At 44.8% G+C, this 19,428-nt stretch overlaps 1 protein-coding gene across 1 annotated transcript in view; it reads left to right on the forward strand.

Annotated features, from left to right (window-relative positions):
• The window catches only part of RAB26 (RAB26, member RAS oncogene family), a 230,394-nt gene that overhangs the window by 178,652 nt on the left and 32,314 nt on the right, over positions 1 to 19,428 (forward strand). The window contains exon 5 of the mRNA XM_070955071.1: positions 6,443 to 6,495. Coding sequence (XP_070811172.1) covers positions 6,443 to 6,495 — 53 coding nt within the window. The remainder of the gene's footprint in view (positions 1 to 6,442; positions 6,496 to 19,428) is intronic.

Consider the following 19,428-nt stretch of genomic DNA (forward strand, 5'->3'; position numbering starts at 1 on the left):
TGCAGTAGAAGCAGCAATCAACCTGCAACTTGCTAACTGCAACGATGCACTATTCATTCCTCTCCTTTCTTTTCCTGCCTGGCGCTATTTTCTTTCCCTGCTTTTAAAAATGTGATTGTGGCATTGTGCAAGACAACACAAACAAGCAAGAAAAAACCTCAACCCTATGAAATAATCACCCCAACTGTGCTTGATTTTTTGTTCTCTTTTGTGTGTGAATCACATCTGTAATGAGGAAATAAATAAGGCACCAATGCTCAGTGTCTCGAAAATCCCATCTGATAAATTGACTATCCAGCTAAAATTGCTGCAGATCTAGCCATGAATTGTATACTGGCCATTTGTGCAGGACTTTAGTCACTTCTGAGGGTGGTTTCTGAGCAGGAAGTCATTCAGAGACACAGCTGGCAGCCTCAATCTCTGCATCAGGAATAATCGAATGATCCCAGGAGACCTTTTGAAAGAAAAGGGGCAGGATGATTAATGCAACAAAGGCTGATCGAAAAGGAAAATTAATGTCAGTCCCTTTTCTGACTGGCTAAAATGGGGACAGATGGACAATGCAGGATGTGCTCGAGCCGGGAATGGGACAACTTGCCACAGCAAACTTGCTGCGGCCAACTCACTATGGCCAACTTGCCATAGCCAACTCATCACAGCCAATTCACCATGGGCAACTCGGTGCAGGACAATGTATTTTAAAATAAATAAAAAATATTTTAATTTTTGTCATTCACATTTTTTTTTAATTTGATTTATATGCCACCCTTCTCCGGAGACTCAGGGCGGCTTACAATGCGTTAAGCAATAGCCTTCATACTTTTGTATATTTATACAAAGTCAGCTTATTGCCCCCACAAACTGGGTCCTCAATTTACCTACCTTAGAAAGGATGGAAAGCTGAGTCAACCTTGAGCCTGGTGAGATTCAAACTTACAGTAATTGCAGACAGCTGGTGTTAATCACAATGCTTTTAGTCTGCTGAACCACCAGGCCCCTTTTCATTCTGTCCCTCCTTTTGTATCCTTTCTTTAATGATTCTGCTCCACCATTTCTTTGATATGAGTCAGAGGTGGGTTTCAGCCGGTTCTGACTGGTTCTTGCGAACTGGTAGTGGAAATTTTGAATAGTTCGGAGAACTGGTAAATACCACCTCTGCCTGGCCCCACCCCCAATCTATTCACTGCCTCCCAGTCTCCCAGCTGATTGGCTAGAAGGAAAAAATCAGGGTTCGCTTTTTCCTTTTCTTGACAAAGAAGAGGAAAAAAACAACCAAGATGCCATCGCTTTAAATTGACAAGCCAAGAAGCAGCTGCTGGAAGGAGGTTTTTACTTGCAGAAGTGAAGTGACATCCAGCAGTTTGTTTCTGGGTCAGTTGAACAACAAACTGGATAAGAGGAGGGATTCTTATATGGTTCTATGTTTTTGAAGTTTTGGGGTTTGTGCAACATGGGCTTTATGTTTCTAAAAAGGTTTGGGTGATTTCCATTGTGAAATATCCTGTCTTGAATGAGTTTTGTAACTGCTTGTAAATGGAGCTGAACTTCCGGCTTCCACTTTCTATTACCTCTGAGCACCAGTAGCTATTTTCTTCTTACAGTTTCCTTTATGCAGCTGGCAGGAATGTGGAATGAGCATCAGGCAGATTCCTTGTTAGCAGATTGATTTTTCCTTGCTTTTCTAGGAGCCTTTTCTTATGAGTAATATTTTATTTGGGGAAATGAAGAGGGGGGAGTTTGATTTCTTCCCAGGGGAGGTTAGTGGAATGGGGAGGGAATGGGGATTTTGAAGTAACTTTCTCCAGGAGTGGGGAGGGAATGCAGATTTTGGCAGTATCCTTCCCCTGTCATGCCCACCAAGCCATGCCCACCAAGCCACACCCGCAGAACTGGTAGTAAAAAAATTTGATACCCACCACTGATATGGGTGTAACTGTTGTCCTGCAGCAAATTGGCTGTGGCGAGTTAGCCATGGTGAGTTGGCCATCGCGAATTGTCATAGACCCTTTGGGTCGATCCTAGAAGGATCTCCAAATCCCCTTGGGCAACCTTGCTGCAGTCTCGCAAGAGCTCTCTGGAGGGGCCTAGGACAATTTGCCACAGCCAGCTCACCAAGGGACAACTCGCTGCAGGACAAAAGCTACACAATATCAAAGAAATGGTGGAACAGAATCATTAAAGGATGCAAAAGGAGGGGGAAAATGAAAGGTGAATGACAAATAATAAAATAATTTTGTTGAATTGTCCCGCAACAAATTCTGCTCTAGAGAAGCCAAGAAGGTATGTGGCCACTGTCTTTAATCTCAGAGAAATCTTCCTGATGTCATGACCCGGGCTCAGGACTCAGATTCTGAATCTGAAGAAGCTACTCCAGTTGACCCTGGGAAGGTCAGCCTCAAGAGACACTAAGCCGAGAATCGCACGAGGCTGATCAAACACAGGTGCCACCTGGACAGCTGGACCAAGAAGGTGATGTTGATGACATCAGGTCTCCCAGTCCCTCAGAGTGAAGAGCAGAGCAACGCAGGTCTATGAAGCTTCTTGCTAAACAAAATACTTTGAACATTCCCCATCTACCATAGTCCTACCTGTCAACGACTACTTCAGCTTCAACCACAACAATACACAAGCAAATATTAGATACAAACTCAAGGTAAACTGCTCCAAACTCGATTGCAGAAAATATGACTTCAGTAACAGAGTGGTCAATGCCTGGAATGCACTACCTGACTCTGTAGTTTCTTCCCCAAACCCCCAAAACTTTAACCTTAGACTGTCTACTGTTGACCTCACCCCATTCCTAAGAGGTCTGGTAAGGGGCGTGCATAAGCGCACCAATGTGCCTTCCATCCCTGTCCTAATGTTCCCTTTTATTTGTATCCATTTCATGTATTCATAATTATGTTTACACTTGTATCTGTCATAAAATACATGCTTGACAAATAAATAAATAAATAAATAAATAAATAAATAAATAAATAAATAAATAAATAAATAAATAAATAAATAAATAAATATAATTATTTTCTCAGTGAAACTTCTGCTCTTAGGCAGACGCCCCTACTTGTAATCCCAAACTGTCTCTACCTGCTTAATTCTCAATTCTCATTGTCCTCTACACACACACACACACACACACACACACACACACACACACACACACACACACACACCATAGAGAATAGGGAAGCCAGGAATATAATGTGAGACACTTTCCAAAAAGTTGTTGGAAGTGAGCAAATTTGTGGGAACAGAGAAGGGGGAAAAAAAACCCTTAATTCTTCTAACCCTTCTAAATTTGCAATAAGTCCTTGACTTATAATCACAACTGAGCCCAAAATTTCTGTTAAGTGAAACAGTTGTTAAGTGAATTTTGCCCCGTTTTACGATTTTTCTTCCCATGGTTGTTAAGTGGATCACTGCAGTTGTTAAGTTAGCAACATGGTTGTTAAATGAATCTGGCTTCCCCATTGACTTTGCTTGTCAGAAGGTCACAAAAGGGGATCACGCAACCCTGGGACGCAGCGACCGTCATAAATGCGAGTCAGTTGTTGAGCATCTGAATTTTCATCATGTGATCACGGGGACGCTGCAACGGTTGTAAGTGTGAAAAACGGTCATAAGTCACTTTTTTCAGGGCCGTCGTAACTTTGAACGGTCACTAAATGAACTGTTGTAAGTCGAGAACTATCTGTATTCTCGCTGTATGATGGGAGCAAGTCTTTAAAAAACTTACAATTTTAATCATGCTCAGACATGATTTTGGACCTGCTAAAAATGGGTCTGGAAGGATCATGCAACTCACTTCATGCAGTCTTCATGGGTGGAGTTTGCACTTGTGAATGCAGGTTTAGAGTTTCAGTGTGGCTGAATTCTTGAGAGTTTTTACAGAACCTGGTTTCTTCTCCCAGTTGGGTCAAGGAACGTGCCGCGGAGTTTAGTCGTGCTGTCTGGGATTCCTGGACTTGCATTCTTAACCCCTCTCGTGAGCCAGTGCTAAATCAACATTAACAATTTCTTGCAGCATTATCAGTAACTGTCACTTTTTGTAATTAAAGTTGAGATTGTATCTTCACCGCTGTGATTGGTTCAATTGCATGGAGAGAAAAAAAACCCTCTGGAGAAAGATGGTTTAAAGCTTGAATGGAATTCTAATTGAACGGAATTCAAAATGCTTTATGTCATCTTGATGTCTTAGCAGATGGGACTACGTGCCAAATGAGCGCTTGGCTCTTTTATTCCGGACACCGGGGGCTTCTCACGTCACGAACAACAGACCCTGATTTGAGGCTGGGCATATTTTAATTGCTGGATTTAATTTCTCAAATATTTACCTTGCTACAAGAATTAAAACAAATGTCTGGGATTTTGCTACATAATGAAAATTAAATGGAATCTGCGGTGAATAGAGATACATTTATGTTGTTCTGGAAAATCCCCAAAGGGTTTAACTTGCATTTGGATTAAGTTGGTCTGCTGAGTAGCACACTCGGGTCCCAGATGTGGTTCTCCTGATGTAGCTTGATGACCACTGAGTCAAAAGAGATGCTTCTTTCCAGGTGACCTCTACTGACCTCTGTCGGTATGATTTGTTTGACAGTGCAGTGAGAGAGGGAGGGGGACATTTTTTAGTTCTCATTCTGGCCTCCAATTCTGGATTTCTTGTGCTAACCAGCCAAGGATGTTGGCAAGGTATGGTCAAAAAAGTCAATATTGTTGTGATCAAAATTCTGCCTTTTTAAATTTTGGCGTGTTTTGCTTTCAAGATCAGTAATGGTTGATTTTGGACTGCAAGGTGATCCAACCGGTCAGTCCTAGAGGAGACCAACCCTGACTGCTCTTTAGAAGACCAGATCCTGAAGAGGAAACTCAAATACTTTGGCCACCTAATGAGAAGGAAGCACTCACCGGAGAAGAGCCTATCTCGGCTCCGTCTCTCATCCGGTCCAAATAGCGAAAGAAAAATAACTCAAACCACGAAAGAACGTTAACACAGGTTTACTTTTAAGTCCCTCAGCACCTCAGCTGGAAGAAAAGAACAAGCCAGCATACAGGTTTCTTTTAAATTCCTCAGGTCGACAGCCTAATGATGGGAACAATTGAGGGCAAAAAAAGAAGGGGACGGCAGAGAACGAGGTGGTTGGATGGAGTCACTGAGGCAGTAGGTCTGAGCTTAAATGGACTCCAGGGGATGTTAGAGGACAGGAAGTCCTGGAGGAAAGTTGTCCATGGGGTCGTGATGGGTCGGACACAACTTTGCAACTAACAACAACAATGGTTGATTAGATGCTGCTCCCTTCTGGGCCACTTTCAGTAGCTGTTGATAAAGGACTTGGGTTCGTCTAATCTAGTGAAATGAAGGACTGGGAGTGACATGATAGCAGTGTTCCACTATCTCAGGGATTGTCACAAAGAACAGGGGGTCAACCTATTCTCCAAACCACCTGAAGGCAGAACAAGAAGCAACAGATGGAAACTAAGCAAGGAGAGAAGCAACCTAGAACTAAAGAGAAATGTCCTGACAGTGAGAACAATTAACCAGTGGAATGGCTTTGCCTTCAGAAGTTGTGGGTGCTCCATCATTGGAGGCTTTTAAAGAAGAGGTTGGGCAACCATTTGTCCAGAATGGTATAGGATCTCCTGCTTGATTGGACCAGAAGACCTCCAAGATCCCTTCCAACTCTAGTGATGACCAAGGTGTCCTCTCTGCAGCCTTTGGAGAGGTCACTTGGGTTTCACTTGTGAAATTATTCACTCCAAGCCAAGCAGTAGTTTTATGTTCTTGTTTTAGGTCTCATGCCACTGAAAGAGAGTGGAAAATCTGGGATTTTGCTGTGCAATTTTTGCTCAGCATTTTTTTTAGCACAGTATTGAGGAGGGAGAACCAACTTCCTGTGAGGGTATAGAAACTGGCCCACATATGTCCTCCTTGTTTCTGCTCTGATGGATGAGTTTCTCCTTGAGATACTTGATCTCTCTATTTTTGGCAGTGGTTCACTCTCCAAGCTTGTTTCAATTTAGGTTCTGAACGTTTCATTGCCAGACTAGGTAACACCATCAACAGGATTTTCTTGTCTTATTCTCCTTAGCTTATAAATGTCTTGGGTGCCAGTGTGATCAGTTGGTCGTGCGATTGGTTGTTCATTTGGAGCCCTATTTAAATTCTGAGCAGCTGATTGGTTCTCTTGTTGATTGGTTGTACAAATGGTCTGGTTTTTTACGTATTCATATGCTGGATCGAGATCAATATGCTTGTTAATTGCTTCTTTGGTAGAATACCAGGCTTCCATAAATTCACATGTGTGGCGGGCGTTGGCATGGCCAATTGAACAAGTTATGTAGATTCTTATGATGGTATTTCCTACATGCAACATATTCATAGCTGACATAGCTGAATTGCACAGTCTTTAGCTCTGAACTTTTTTTTCCCTTCTGTTTTCAGCTTTGCTGCTCCTCTATGATGTCACAAACCGAGCATCCTTTGACAACATCCAGGTAAGTCTTGAGAACTCCAGACGGTTCAGGTTATTGCAGAGATGCAGATGCCCAAAGACTGAGCCCATGCAAAATAAATCCTGCAGCAGGACAGGTGAAGGTTGTTAGGCCCTACTCTTTTTCTGAATGAAGGCGAATCTACGTGTCCCGGGATAAGGTTGCAAGATCCAATCTGGGTCAGTCACCGGGACCAGAGGTTTAGTCTTCCGAGCTTTCAGACTCATGCTGAAGCCCACCCTCGGGGAATTTCTCTCTACAGAGTGTGTGCTTTGGGCTATTATGTGGTACAGTATTTATGCGGTGCCTGGTTGCGTGTGGCTTTTTAGATGTTGGTTGAGGTGTTGATGGCCGGCTATTAAGTCATTGCCTGTTGTTTCCTTGTGTTACCAAGCCCTCTGCTCCTAATACCTGATAAACTGGTTGTAAATCAGCACTCCTGTTGATTGATAAGAGGCCCATTTCCCAGGCTTCAATCATTTCCCTGGCTATTTTTGAGCCTGCTCATCCAACTATCTTAGTAGCTGCAAAATTGAATGTCCTTGTTCATAAAAGGCTACCAATGCATTTCGGCCTCCTCGTCTAACCACTCACTTGTATTTTTGCAATCTGTTGGTTAGCTTTCTCCCCGTTTGTCCTACATAGTCACAGGGGCAATCCTTTCAGGGGATCCAGTAGATTAAATTAGAAGAATCTCCCACCTCCAAGCAATCTTTGCAGTGCATGATTTATCCTCCTATGGTAGCCTCTGGATGGTGTACAATGCCCACTTGCAGATCTGAGAAGCTGCATTCTACTGCTTCCGAAATGTTTTTGATGTATGACAAACATGTGGTTGGTCTTGTACCTTGTTTTTTTCCTTTCTCTCTCCTGTAATCTGAAAGCTCGGAAGACCAAAATTCTGGTTCTGGTGACCGAACCAGATTGGCTCCTACAACTTCTTTTTCCCCCCATGATGAGCTTGCTGGTTCTCATCCTCTCTTCGTTCAAACTGTTGTCATCCGCCAGCAGCCTGTGGAGCTGGCAGCAGAGTCGGACAGTGAGGAGACTGGGGAGGACCATGGGCTGGTCCTGGAGTCTGGGGAAGGCTTGGATGAGGGCTCTGCATTGGAGGCAGAGAAAGGGCCATCTGGGAGGTACGTGCTGACTCCGAAGCCTCCAGAGTTGGACCTCAGCAAGGCAGAGAAACAGGGAGAGCCTGTTCCCAGTGTGCGCGTGCGCAGAGCTGCCAGAAGACAAGAACAGTTAAGACAAAAGGGACGACTCGGGAGTAGGGCTTGGAGATGATTGGCCCCTCCCATAAGACTTAAAAGAGGGGCAAAGGCACGTGGCCCTTTGCAGGAAGCAACATTGTTAATTATGTGCAGTTTAAAGCCTAAAGCTCTGTTTGATTCTGGACTCTGTGTGGCTTTGCCAATTAGGTCTTGGCAGCGTGTCAAGGGAGATAAGGTGGATGATTATCAGCCTTATCCTGAAGGACTCTTTACAACTATTTGGGACCCATCTGTGAATGAACAGAATTCACAGCTGTTAAAATAAAACAGGTTTTTGGGACTACTTGTGTGTTTTACTGACTCAGGAGGCCTAGGTCAGAACACAAACATGGAAGAAAGCAAAAGAAAGGAGGAGCTGTAGCCTGCCCACAGCAAATTAGAAACCGCTCCACTCTCTCTTGCCCATTTCTTCTGATGCGAATGGATTAAAAAAAAATGTTTTCAGCCTCCGGAGGAGTGGGGAAGGCCGTTTTTGCCCTCCCCAGACTCCTAGAAAGGTCCTGGAGTCAGGTGAGAAACGGGCCTTCCCCACTCCCCAGGCCCTCCAGAGGCAGGGAACAGCCTGTTTCCCTACTTCTGGTGGGTCCAGAAGACCCGAAAATCATGGCGCACGTATGCTGAGCTTGCGTGCCCACTGATATGGCTACGCATGCCACCTGTGGCACGCTTGCCATAGGTTCACCATCAGACAAATGATCGTCCAGTCTCTTTTTGAAAGCCTCCAGTGATGAATCACCTACAACTTCCGAAGGCAACTTCTGTTCCATTGGTTGATTGCTCTCACCGTTAGGAAGTTTCTCTTTGCTTGTAGGTTGTTTCTTTCCTTCTTTCTATCCAATGTTTCTTGTCTCGCATTTTGGTGCTTTGGAAAATAGTTTGACACCCCACCTCCCTCTTCTTCCCAGAGCTTTTGCTATGTTTGGTTTCTGCAGAATTTGGCCAAATGGAAGAGATTTCATAGGCCAAATCTCTCCTGGGGACAAAATTGCGGATTTGCAGGTGCAATAGATTGTTTCCAGCACTGCTTGTGTCCTCAACTTTTGCATCTTCAAATGTGTCTTCATCTGGAACATGATTTGGGCTTGCAGGTTACACAAGCAGAGCATTTTGCAGTCAAGAAAGAAAGAAGGAAGTGAAGGAACCATAATTCAATGGAACTTAAAAAGCTTTTGGCCAAGTGGAACCACTGTGATGGATCATCTACTTGTGCTTTTATCAATACCAGTTCACAGTGAGCCTGGAGGAAGACTGAAAGGTGCAGAATTAGTTGAGTTACAGGAATAAGAAAGGAAGGAGATGTGCTAGAATTACAGTTGCAAGTTAAAAGCCAGAATAGTGAATATGGATGGTAAAATAATATCTGGGAAGAAATAAATGGCTGGCTATTGTTTAGCTGAGATATTTAGTTTTCACCTTGCATTTTTTTTTCCCCTCCACCAAACTTAACTCTCCTTTTGCCAGAGCAATCTTTTTTTTAAGTTTTTTTTTATTTTTTAAAGACAAACAAACATTTAATACATCATTCATTTCCTCTATGTGACATCTGGTGTTGTCTCCAAAAAATTCTTCTCTTCTCTTGTCTCTTCTATCTTCATTCTCACCAAGTCCATTACAAAAATTTTCCACTCATATAGTATTCTAGTTGTAACTCTTTTTTTTCCCCAATCTCTTTTAATGCTTATTTATATATCTTTTCTAACCAGTAATAAAATTGATTCCATATCTTAAAATATTCTGAGTCTTCTTTTACCATCATAGTTAATCTATTCATTTCTGCACAATCTAAAAATTTTTTTGATTACTTTTCCTTCCGATGGTATATTCTCTGCTTTCCAATTTTGTGCATACACAATCCTTGCTGCTCTTATTATATGTATAATCAAATATATATTATCTTTACTGATTTTCTCCGGTAAGATACCCAATAGGAACAGCTCTGGTTTTAAGTCCGTATGTTGTTGTATCATATCCTCCAACTATAACTTAATTTTATTCCAATAATTCTTTGCTTCAGGGCATGTCCACCACATATGGTAATATGAACCTGGTTGCCAGAGCAATCTTGTGAGACCATCCAGGACACAATGAGCTCTGGACACATCACCTCTGAAGATCTTTTTATAATATCTTCCAATCATTTTACCAAGTTTTGGTGGCAAAATTGCTAACAATCTGTGACAGTTTTAGCCCTAAATTAGGCCTAATAATTAAGCAAATAGCTAGCTGTGTAAAACCCAAATCCCGGCTTTGCCTATTTGTGTAACTTTTGCCCTTTTGAATGTGACAGCTTTGCTCTACATCAGAGTTTCTCCGTGTTGGTTCACTCTCCCAGAAATGTCATATTTGGGCTGCTGAAAACAGCTTTTCTAGAATCTCCATAGAGTCAGCTTGCTTGCTTCTTTCACTGGATGGGAAAAAATGGATGCAAACTAACCAAGGAGAGAACCAACTTAGAACTAATCTATGTAGTTTTAATGTTTTAATATTTCAATTATTTTTAAGACATGTGGGCTTTAAATCCCATCATCCCTCTACCAACATGGGAGTTGGAGTCTACACATCTTAAAGTTGCCAAGTGTTCTGACCTAGGCTTCCTGAGACAGTAAAAAACACACAATTAGTCCCAAAAACCCTCTTTTTATTTCAACAGCTGTGAATTCTGTTCATTCCCAGCCTGTGATGAGTCACAAATCGTTTGTAAAGAGTCCAACAGAAGTCTGCCACAGTCCTTTGGGATAAGGCTGATAAGCACCCACCTTTATCTCCCTTGACATGCTCCCAAAGACCTAATTGGCAATTAGCTTTGCAAGGCCACATGGAGCACAGAGTCAAAATGGAGCTTCAGAATTTAAACTGACCAACATGAACAAAGTTGCTTCCTGCAAAGGCTTATGTGTCTTTGCTCCTCCTTTATGTCTTATGGGAGGGGCCAATCATCTCCAAGCCTTACTCCCGAGTCGCCCCTTTTGTCTTAACTGTTCTTGCCTTCTCGCAGCTCTGTGTATGCACGCACTGAGAACAGGCTCCCCCTGTTCCTCTGCCTCGCTGACGTCAGACTCTGGAGCTCCGGAGTCAGCACATAGCTCCCAAATGGCACTGGCCCCATCTCTGCCTCCAATGCAAAGCCCTCGTCCGAGCCTTCCCCAGACTCCAGGACTGGCCCATGTTCCTCCCCAGCCTCCTCACTGTCCGAATCTGCCAGCTCCACAGGCTGCTGGCGGGCCACAACACCAAGATTGAGAAACACTGGTTTTGCCTGTTGAAAGAGAGTTTGGGTCCTGGAATGCAGAGGAAAGTAGAAAAGGTCCATTGTTCTCTTGACAGAACTGGCATGCTGGCTGGGGAATTCTGGGAGTTGAAGTCCACCTGTCTTAAAGTTAACACGGTTCAGAAATAGTGTCCTACATCCTCTGCCTTTCTGCTTCCCCAAATGCTGCTTTCCACTCAACTGAGGCCCATCCATCTGGAATGCTTGTTTATTTTGGAGAAATAAGATGCTATATTTGAAAGGAACTGAATCCACAAGTGATCCAGGCTGGGACTTTCCTTCAGCGCTTGTGATTGGATAGTGCAGGCAGGTGGTTGGTTCTAGGATCTGTAGCAGGGGTGGGATTGAAAAATTTTAGCAACTGCTTCTCTGCCCGGTTGCTGGGTGGGTGTGGCCATGGTGGGCATGACCTACTCAGCCTTTCCTCGAGCCTCCGAGAGGGTGAAAACAGCCTCCCCCAGGCTCCGGAGGCCAGTCAGCCAGCCAGTCTTTGCAACTACCGTTTCAGATGTAAATTAGCATCCGGTTCTCCCAAACCTGTCCAAACTGGCTGAATCCCGCCCCTGGCTGTGGGTCTCCCTTGTTCTCAAAGGCTCTCTGTTTTGCTGTTCCTGAGTGGTGTTCCTCACCACTGAGCCACAATAGCAGCAGGTATCCAGGTTCAGCAAGCCCTGAGTATCCCTGCGTCTTGATGCTGAGAGCAGAGAGGGGCCAGGTGGCCCACAACTTCCTTCAGTCCTCACAAACTCAACTGATGACTGCAGTCTGGGAACCATCGGGAGGGACCACCCTTGCCCACCCCTGCTATGGAAGGTCACGAGACGGATTGCTGATCTTTGTCTCCAGATGTCAGATCCCTAAAAGTGATACTGCCATTCAATTGGGATAAAGGGGGGGGGGCTTGGATTTGATTTATTAGCATCGCCTGTGTCAACAGATATTCTACAACCTATATCCTGGCGCCAAAGTGCCCTGAGATCTACTTAACTTTGGGGAATGTTTATGACGGCCATGTGGGCTGTTTCACTTTAAAGGATAATGGCGATGGGAATACATGCTTATTCGGTTCTCAGGGTAGCTGGTAAAGAAAACATCTTCATACTTGTGTATTGGCTAAAATCTGCATTCTGGCTGAAGGAAGGGGTCTCTACTGCTTTAATCCTACTTGTCTTGCCTAAGGGTATTCAGACCTTGCTTTGAATCCATTGCTGTCACTTCTGCTTAATAAAAGGTTCCTTTTGAAACATTCTGTTTCAAGAGTTTTCACTTTCTTAAGTTAGGAGGAGAAGCAATCCTTACACCAGAAGTGTAAAAGTATAAGGCTCTGTCTCAAAGAGGGGGAAATAGGGATGTACCTGTTGGTTAAAAATAACTTCACACATCCCAGGAGTCAGTCGGGGCTTTAGAGTTGGATCCAGACACAACTACTGCGATCTGGGTCTGGTGTGCCAGTTGTGATATAGGCTGGGGGTTGGAGTTTCTTTGCTGGGTGCCTGGAAAAGGCAGGGGCTCCTTTGCATTCTGCTTCTCCTGCTTGCATTGACCCAACAATCAGCCCCAGTTCTGACCCATGGTGGGGCTGCCTTGGGGGAGCAGCTCCGCAGAGAAGCCGGGGCTCAGATAGACTTTTGTGAGGTCTACAGCGATGTCTCTCGTGCCCAGAGTTCATTGGAGTTGGGTGGCTAATAAATTCAAATAAATAAACAGAATTCTCTCAGTTCACTTAAATGAACTGGCTATGTTTTTTGTTGACAAGAATGCTCTTACACTGAGAGTTGCCTGAACCACTTCTCCCAAAATGGAACAAGCACAGAGCTTTATGGTCTTCTTCTTGAACTTGGGGCTCAGACCCTTTCCTCCCCCTGCCTCTTAGCGCTCCTTCTGCATATGCAGTCCTTCTGCTGACATTGTTCTCTGTTCTTTGGCATTGCCTGGCATCTTTGTCTGTGCAAAGTTCGATGTTCATCAAGTGGACTGATCATTGCAGTGCTCTCTCTCCCTCTGCAAATGCAAATAAAGAATTAGACATCTCCCAAATTAAATACTTTCCGCTGCTGGCGAATACAAAATCGCAACCTCCAGCCCAGCATAGTTCATTCTCTTGCGTTTGGATGCCTTCATTTCTGCTTGCCATTCCCCTTTGACATGTCCGGTGGGGGAGCTCGGTTGCCGGTTTCTGTAATCCCCGGGGTCTGCTCTTCTCTTTTGAGGTGTGTCTGCCTCGGAGCCTCAACCTTCTGTGTTGCTTCAGGAGGCAGGAACTGCTTTGAACATGTGCAGTGGAAAAAGCTTCTGGCCTGATGCCAAGGCTGGAGTGGTTTCTGTATGCAGAGGGAATGGCTGGTTTTATCTTATTTATTTTGTTATAGTTGAGCCATTGGAAGGGAGGTGCAAGGCTTCTTTTACACATAGCCTCGGCTCTGGGGGGCAAAATTCAGCCAGTCTTCCAATTCCCTGCTTGAACCAATTCATGGTATTTGCTGCTTATTTGTAATTAAGGTAGGCACAGATGGAACCAGCTTAGGGATCTGCCTTAGTGATTTCTAAGCAGGACAGGAGTCTTCCTGAGTCCTGGAGGGAAGAGGGCAGAACCAAAAGCTGGATTAGGTTTGTAGCTGGAGAAGGTCTGTGGTTTTCCTATTCGATATTTTAGCGGCCAAAGAGAAATGCATCCTCTTTGGCCACAGAGCTCCACCTGCTTAAAACGTATCAATCTTTGAAGTGGGTGGACTTCAACTCCCAGAATTCCCAGCCAATATTTTTTTTTATTTGATTTGTATACCGCCCTACTCCCGAAGGACTCAGGGCGGTGAACAGCCAACAATATGGCTATTGCTAAGAATTTTGGGAGCTGCCTGAAGGCCACACATCTCAACGTTACCTAGGTTGGAAAATACTGTTTTGATGCAGCACAAAATTACCTGGCATGAATGCAACAACTTGCCCTGATTTCCCCTAACCCAGGGGTGAAATCTATTTACCTTCCTTACCGGTTTGGAAGTGTGCACATGCATCACATGCACACGCAGACCCTCTGCACATGCGCAAAACACATTACTTCCTGGTTAAAACCAGGAAGTAATGACAACCGGGCGGTTGGGCGGAGCTTTGCTCCGCCATCGCTACCAGATCACTAAACCACTGGCCAAGATTGCTACCGGATCAGGCGATCCGATCCGATCTGGGAGCATTTCACTAACCCCAGAAACTTTTGGAGAGAGTTTCTTGGCCAGGGAATGCTTTGCAGCCTGAAATTTACAAGCAGGGCTGCAGTGGTCTCAGACACTTGGCCCAGCTGAGTAATCAAATGGTTGAAATTGTGTGTGTGTTTTTTTTAACCCCCGGGAATCACTCCTAAATTTAAACCTGCATTTGTTCCTCTTGTTCAGCTGTGGGCGGATGCCATTTGCATCCTTATCAGCCTCTGCAGATTTCAGGCAGTAATTGTGCCCCAAACATTGACGTCATTTTCTGCTGGGGCAGACAGATTCATAGGCCTGGGTCTGCTGCAAACAGAGGGTTTATTTAACCCAACCTTCTTCTTCGTCCAGCTCTGGAAGAAGTTGCTGTTGTCTGCCTCCTGCAGCAGAAACTCTGGAGATGACGCTGTTTCGGTTTCCCTAAGGCAGGGGTGTCAAACTCGATCTCATTGAGGGCCGCATTAGGGTTGTGTTTGATCTTGGGGGGCCGGGGAGCATGGCCATGGTGGGCATGGCCAGCTTGACGTCAGTCATGTTGGGGCTCCGTTTTCACTGGCAGAGGCACTGCAGGCCGGTCCTTCGCTGTATCCAGGGCAGCCACGCAGGCCAGATCTAAGCACCCCACGGGCCGCATCTGGCCCTCAAGCCTTGAGTTTGACACCCCTACCCTAAGGCTTGGAGCATTCTCCAGCTTCCTTCCCCAATGGGCGTCCCCGGGCCTCTTCAGCCATAATCTGCTAACCATGGTGCTCAATGTCAGCAGAGGCCTTCAGGAAACCTGCAGTGCAGGAGGGAAGCAGGGGGTCTTCCCCATTGGGAGAATTTGCGTGGGAGAAGTCTTAGCAGGGGTGAAATGCTCCCAGTTCGGACTGGATCCAGTAGCGATGGCGGCAGGTGGTTCGGAGAACCAGTAGCAAAAATCCCTCCCATCCTCCTGCCCATGCCCACCCAATCACCCCGGTCACCTGCTTGCCGCTTCTTTTAAAAAATGCTTTTAAAAGGTAAAAAAAAAAAAAAAGGCTCTGAAGATCCCAGCTGAGCTGCCTGGTCGTCAGTGTTTTTTTTTTATTTTTACTTTTAAAAGCCTTTTTTTACAACCTATTCGGCAGCCAGCGAACTGGTAGTAAACCGGTTCAGATTTCACCACTGGGTCTTAGGACCGTAATCACTTGCATGCTGAACACCAGACAGCCGGGTGCTGCAGCTTCAGGAAGGAGCTGGTGCCATCGGAGGCTTGAATCAATAGCAACTTAATTTCCAGCGCATCAGACATCCTGTTTTAATTCTGCACACTCAGCCTCATCTAGAATGCTGAGGGACGGAGAAGTGGACAGTGGCCGTTCTGAGAAGATTGGGAAAAAGTCCTGCAGCCTGGAACAGAGAAAGCAAGTTGGGGAGATTTATAGCATTTCAGATTCCTCCAGAAGTACCCTCAGGATGGGTCTGAGGGTCGAATGAGGGAAATGGGAATATCTGATTGGACTTTTCTTCTTCCCTCTGCACAACCTCCCCCCGGCCATTTTGTTTTGTTTTTTTACAACAAGGAGAGCAGGATGGTGGTTAATGATCCTGGGCAGTGGTGGGTTTCAAAAATGTTTACTACCAGTTCTGTGGGTGTGGCTTGGTGGGCGTGGCATGGCTTGGTGGGCATAGCTTGGTGGACGTGGCAGGAGAAGGATACTGTAAAATCTCCATTCCCTCCCTAATCCAAGGGAAGTTTACTGCAAAATCCCCATTCCCTCCCTAATCCAAGGGAAGTTTACTGCAAAATCCCCATTTCCTCCCAATCAGTTGGGACTTGGGAGGCAGAGAATAGATGGGGGTGGGGCCAGTCAGAATTTTTACTACCGGTTCTCTGAACTACTCAAAATTTCTGCTACCAGTTCTCCAGAACTGGTCAGAACCTGCTGAAACCCACCTCTGATCCTGAGAACCAGATGGAGGGAGGCTGCTTCTGGCCATTCTGATTCCATGCTAATAGGCCAATTTCATAATAGTTTCATTTTCTCTTTTAAAAAAAAATCTAAGGAAGTATTAGTAAACTCTGTTGGGGTTGGGCAAGCCTCTTCAAAAAGAAAAACTGCCAGAGTTTGTTGCAGAAATTAAATCCAGAAAGCACACACGGGTAAACCGATTCAGCAGGTTTCATTCACTTCTTTATATACATAATACTACATGAAGTAATATATACAATACCAAGAGTGGTTCTTCAGTTTCAGATCAGTTCAGAGAGGCAGACTAGCCTAGTTCAGACTTGTTTGCAGCTTCAGAGCACAGAGCTTAACACAGAGCTACGCCCAGGCTCTTTCCAGTTTCAGTTTCAATTCACCAATCAGCTCCCATTGGCTGACTTAGTTGCTATGCCTATTCATTGGCTGACCTTGTTACCATGTCTCCATTCAGTCCCCATTGACTGATCTATTCCAGTCTATGAATACTCTGTACTCTGACAAAAAACAACATTTGTTTAACTGTGGCTTGTTGAATAAGCCATGATTGGCTAAGCCCCAAATAACAGCTTTACCAAAGTCAAGCAAAACTATGCAATGGTTTAGTGCAGGGTCATGAGTATTTGGGCATGAGGCACCACGTTGGCACCAAGTGCCATGGTATCTGCCTTGCAAGGGAGTCTGTTGGCTTTTGGTAATGCAGCTAGGGATCTGGTTGTGCCTTGGACATTTGGGCCGGGTTTTATTTATTTATTAAATTTATATGCTGCCCAAATGACGGCCATGGCCAGGGGGGCTTTCTATCAGGTTCGCCTGATATGCCAGTTGCGCCCCTTTCTGGATCAGGACTCCTTATGCACGGTCACTCATGCCCTCGTTACTTCCCGCCTGGACTACTGCAACGCTCTCTACATGGGGCTCCCCTTGAGGAGCACTCGGAGGCTCCAACTGGTGCAGAATGCAGCCGCGCGGGTGATTATGGGAGCGACATGGCGCTCCCATATAACACCTCTCCTGCACGAGCTGCATTGGCTTCCAGTGGTCTTCCGGGTGCGCTTCAAGGTATTGGTTCTCATCTTCAAAGTGCTCCATGGCTTAGGGCCCAGTTATTTACGAGACCACTTTCTGCCACCGATAACCTCCCACCGGCCAATACGCTCCCACAGAGAGGGCCTCCTCAGGGTGCCGTTGGTCAGGCAATGTCGGCTGGCGACCCCCCAGGGAAGAGCCTTCTCTGTGGGGGCACCCGCCCTCTGGAATGAGCTACCCCCAAGGATATGACTGATCCCGGACCTCCGGACCTTCTGCCGGGCTCTGAAGACTTTTTTATTTCAGCAAGCCGGGCTGGGTTAAAAAATTTTAATTCGTGAATTTTATGGGTAAGGGGTTTTAAATTGGGGGAAGCCAAAGATAAATTTAATTTTGTTTTATAGTATTTTAATGTTTATATTGTATGTTTTTTAATTTGGCTGTTCACCGCCCCGAGTCCTTCGGGAGAGGGAGCGGTATAAAAATTTAATAAATAAATAAATAAATAAATAAATCGCCACAAGTCAAACACGGCTGGATGGATAACTTCATTATTTGCTGCCCATCTTGCAGTCATGCAATTCTATTAGGAGTATTAAGGGAGTCCTGTTGGTTGCTTGGATTTGTTCTGTTTTTTTTCCAGAGTGTAAGATAGAATTGTTGTTTTGGACCTCTGGCACATGATGTATTGATTGATAGTTGTTTTAAAGCTTTTTTAATTAATTGAGTTCTGTTGTTCTCTGGTTTTAATTTCTTGCTCGCCTCCCAGATTCACAATAGCGTAATGGGCAGAAATTGTTTACAGCAAATGAATCAATATATTTTAAAGAGAAAAAAAAAGCGTCTACCAAGGTATTTCTTCTGACACTATAAAAGAGAGCTCTTCCAGTGCTCATCCTCTGAGCAATTATTTGCCAATGTCCTTTTGAGATTGAGGTAACCAGAATTGAATGTAGTATTCCAATGAATTGATGAAGGCAGAAAAATTTCAAACAGTCTCTTCCTGTGATCTGTACTCTTATGCTCCTCTTATTACATCCCAAAGTAGCACATGATTTTCCTTTTTAGCAGCTGCAGTCACAGTGTTGGCCAGTGTTCAACATGTGATCTTCTAGAACAGGAGTATCAAAATTAGGCAACTTTAAGGCTTGTGGACTTCAACTTCCAGAATTCCCCAGCCAGCATGATAATCAACTGATAATCAGGCTTTCCATCCCTCCTTTGAGATCATTAATAAATTTCCAGGGCTATTTTGTCCAATTTGCACATGTTATATCTTCGTCAGATATATTACTTTAATACAAACCATCTCAAGAAACTTGGAAGCTTTGTATGACAGAGGACTCAAAGAACAATGGCAGGCTGTAGGTGGGAAGGAGAGATTCCATCCCATTGTCCCTTCCGTCAACTCCTCAGAGTCTTGGGATGGCAAATTCATGAAACTCTGCAGAGAAGCAGAGTCAACCTTTAAAGTGGTCCTCATTTATATTGTGGGGCTTTGGCCACTTCCTAGAATCATAGGGCTGGATGGGACCTTGGAGGTCTTCTAATCCAACCCCCTGCCCAAGGCAGGAATCTATATTCCCTCCTGGACAAATGGTTGTCCAATCTTTTCTTGAAAACCTCCAGTGATGGAGCGCACACAAGTTTGGGAGGCAAGCTATTCCATTGATGATTCTGTTAGGAAATGTCTTCTTAGTTCCAGGTAGAATCTCTCTTTAACAAGCTTCTACCAGTTGCTTCTTGTCCTGCCCTCAGGTGCTATGGAGAATAAATGGATGCTCTCTTCCAGTGGTGAAATTCAAATTTTTTTACTACAGGTTCTGTGGGCGTGGCTTGGTGGGCATGGTGTGGCTTGGTGGGCATGGCAGGGGAAGGATACTGCAAAATCCCCATTCCCTCCCTACTCTGGGGCCAGCCAGAGGTGGTATTTGCCGGTTCTCCAAATTACTCAAAATTTCTGCTACTGGTTCTCCAGAACCTGTCAGAACCTGCTGGATTTCACCCCTGCTCTCTTCCCTGTGACAGCCCTTGAAGTATTGGAAAGTAGCAAAGTCTCCCCTAAGCCTTCTCTTTGTTAAAGTTGACATACCTACTTCCCTCAGCACTTCTTGTTATGGCTTAGCCTCCAGCCCCTTAATCATCTTTGTTGCTTTTCTCTGCACTCTTTCTAGAGTCTCAATATCTTTTTTTTTTTTTTTGGATGGCCAGAACTG

Source organism: Pituophis catenifer, unplaced genomic scaffold (genome assembly GCF_029215685.1).
Source record: "Pituophis catenifer annectens isolate HBS135680 unplaced genomic scaffold, rPitCat1.0.hap2 SCAF_16, whole genome shotgun sequence".
NCBI classification, from domain to species: domain Eukaryota; kingdom Metazoa; phylum Chordata; class Lepidosauria; order Squamata; family Colubridae; genus Pituophis; species Pituophis catenifer.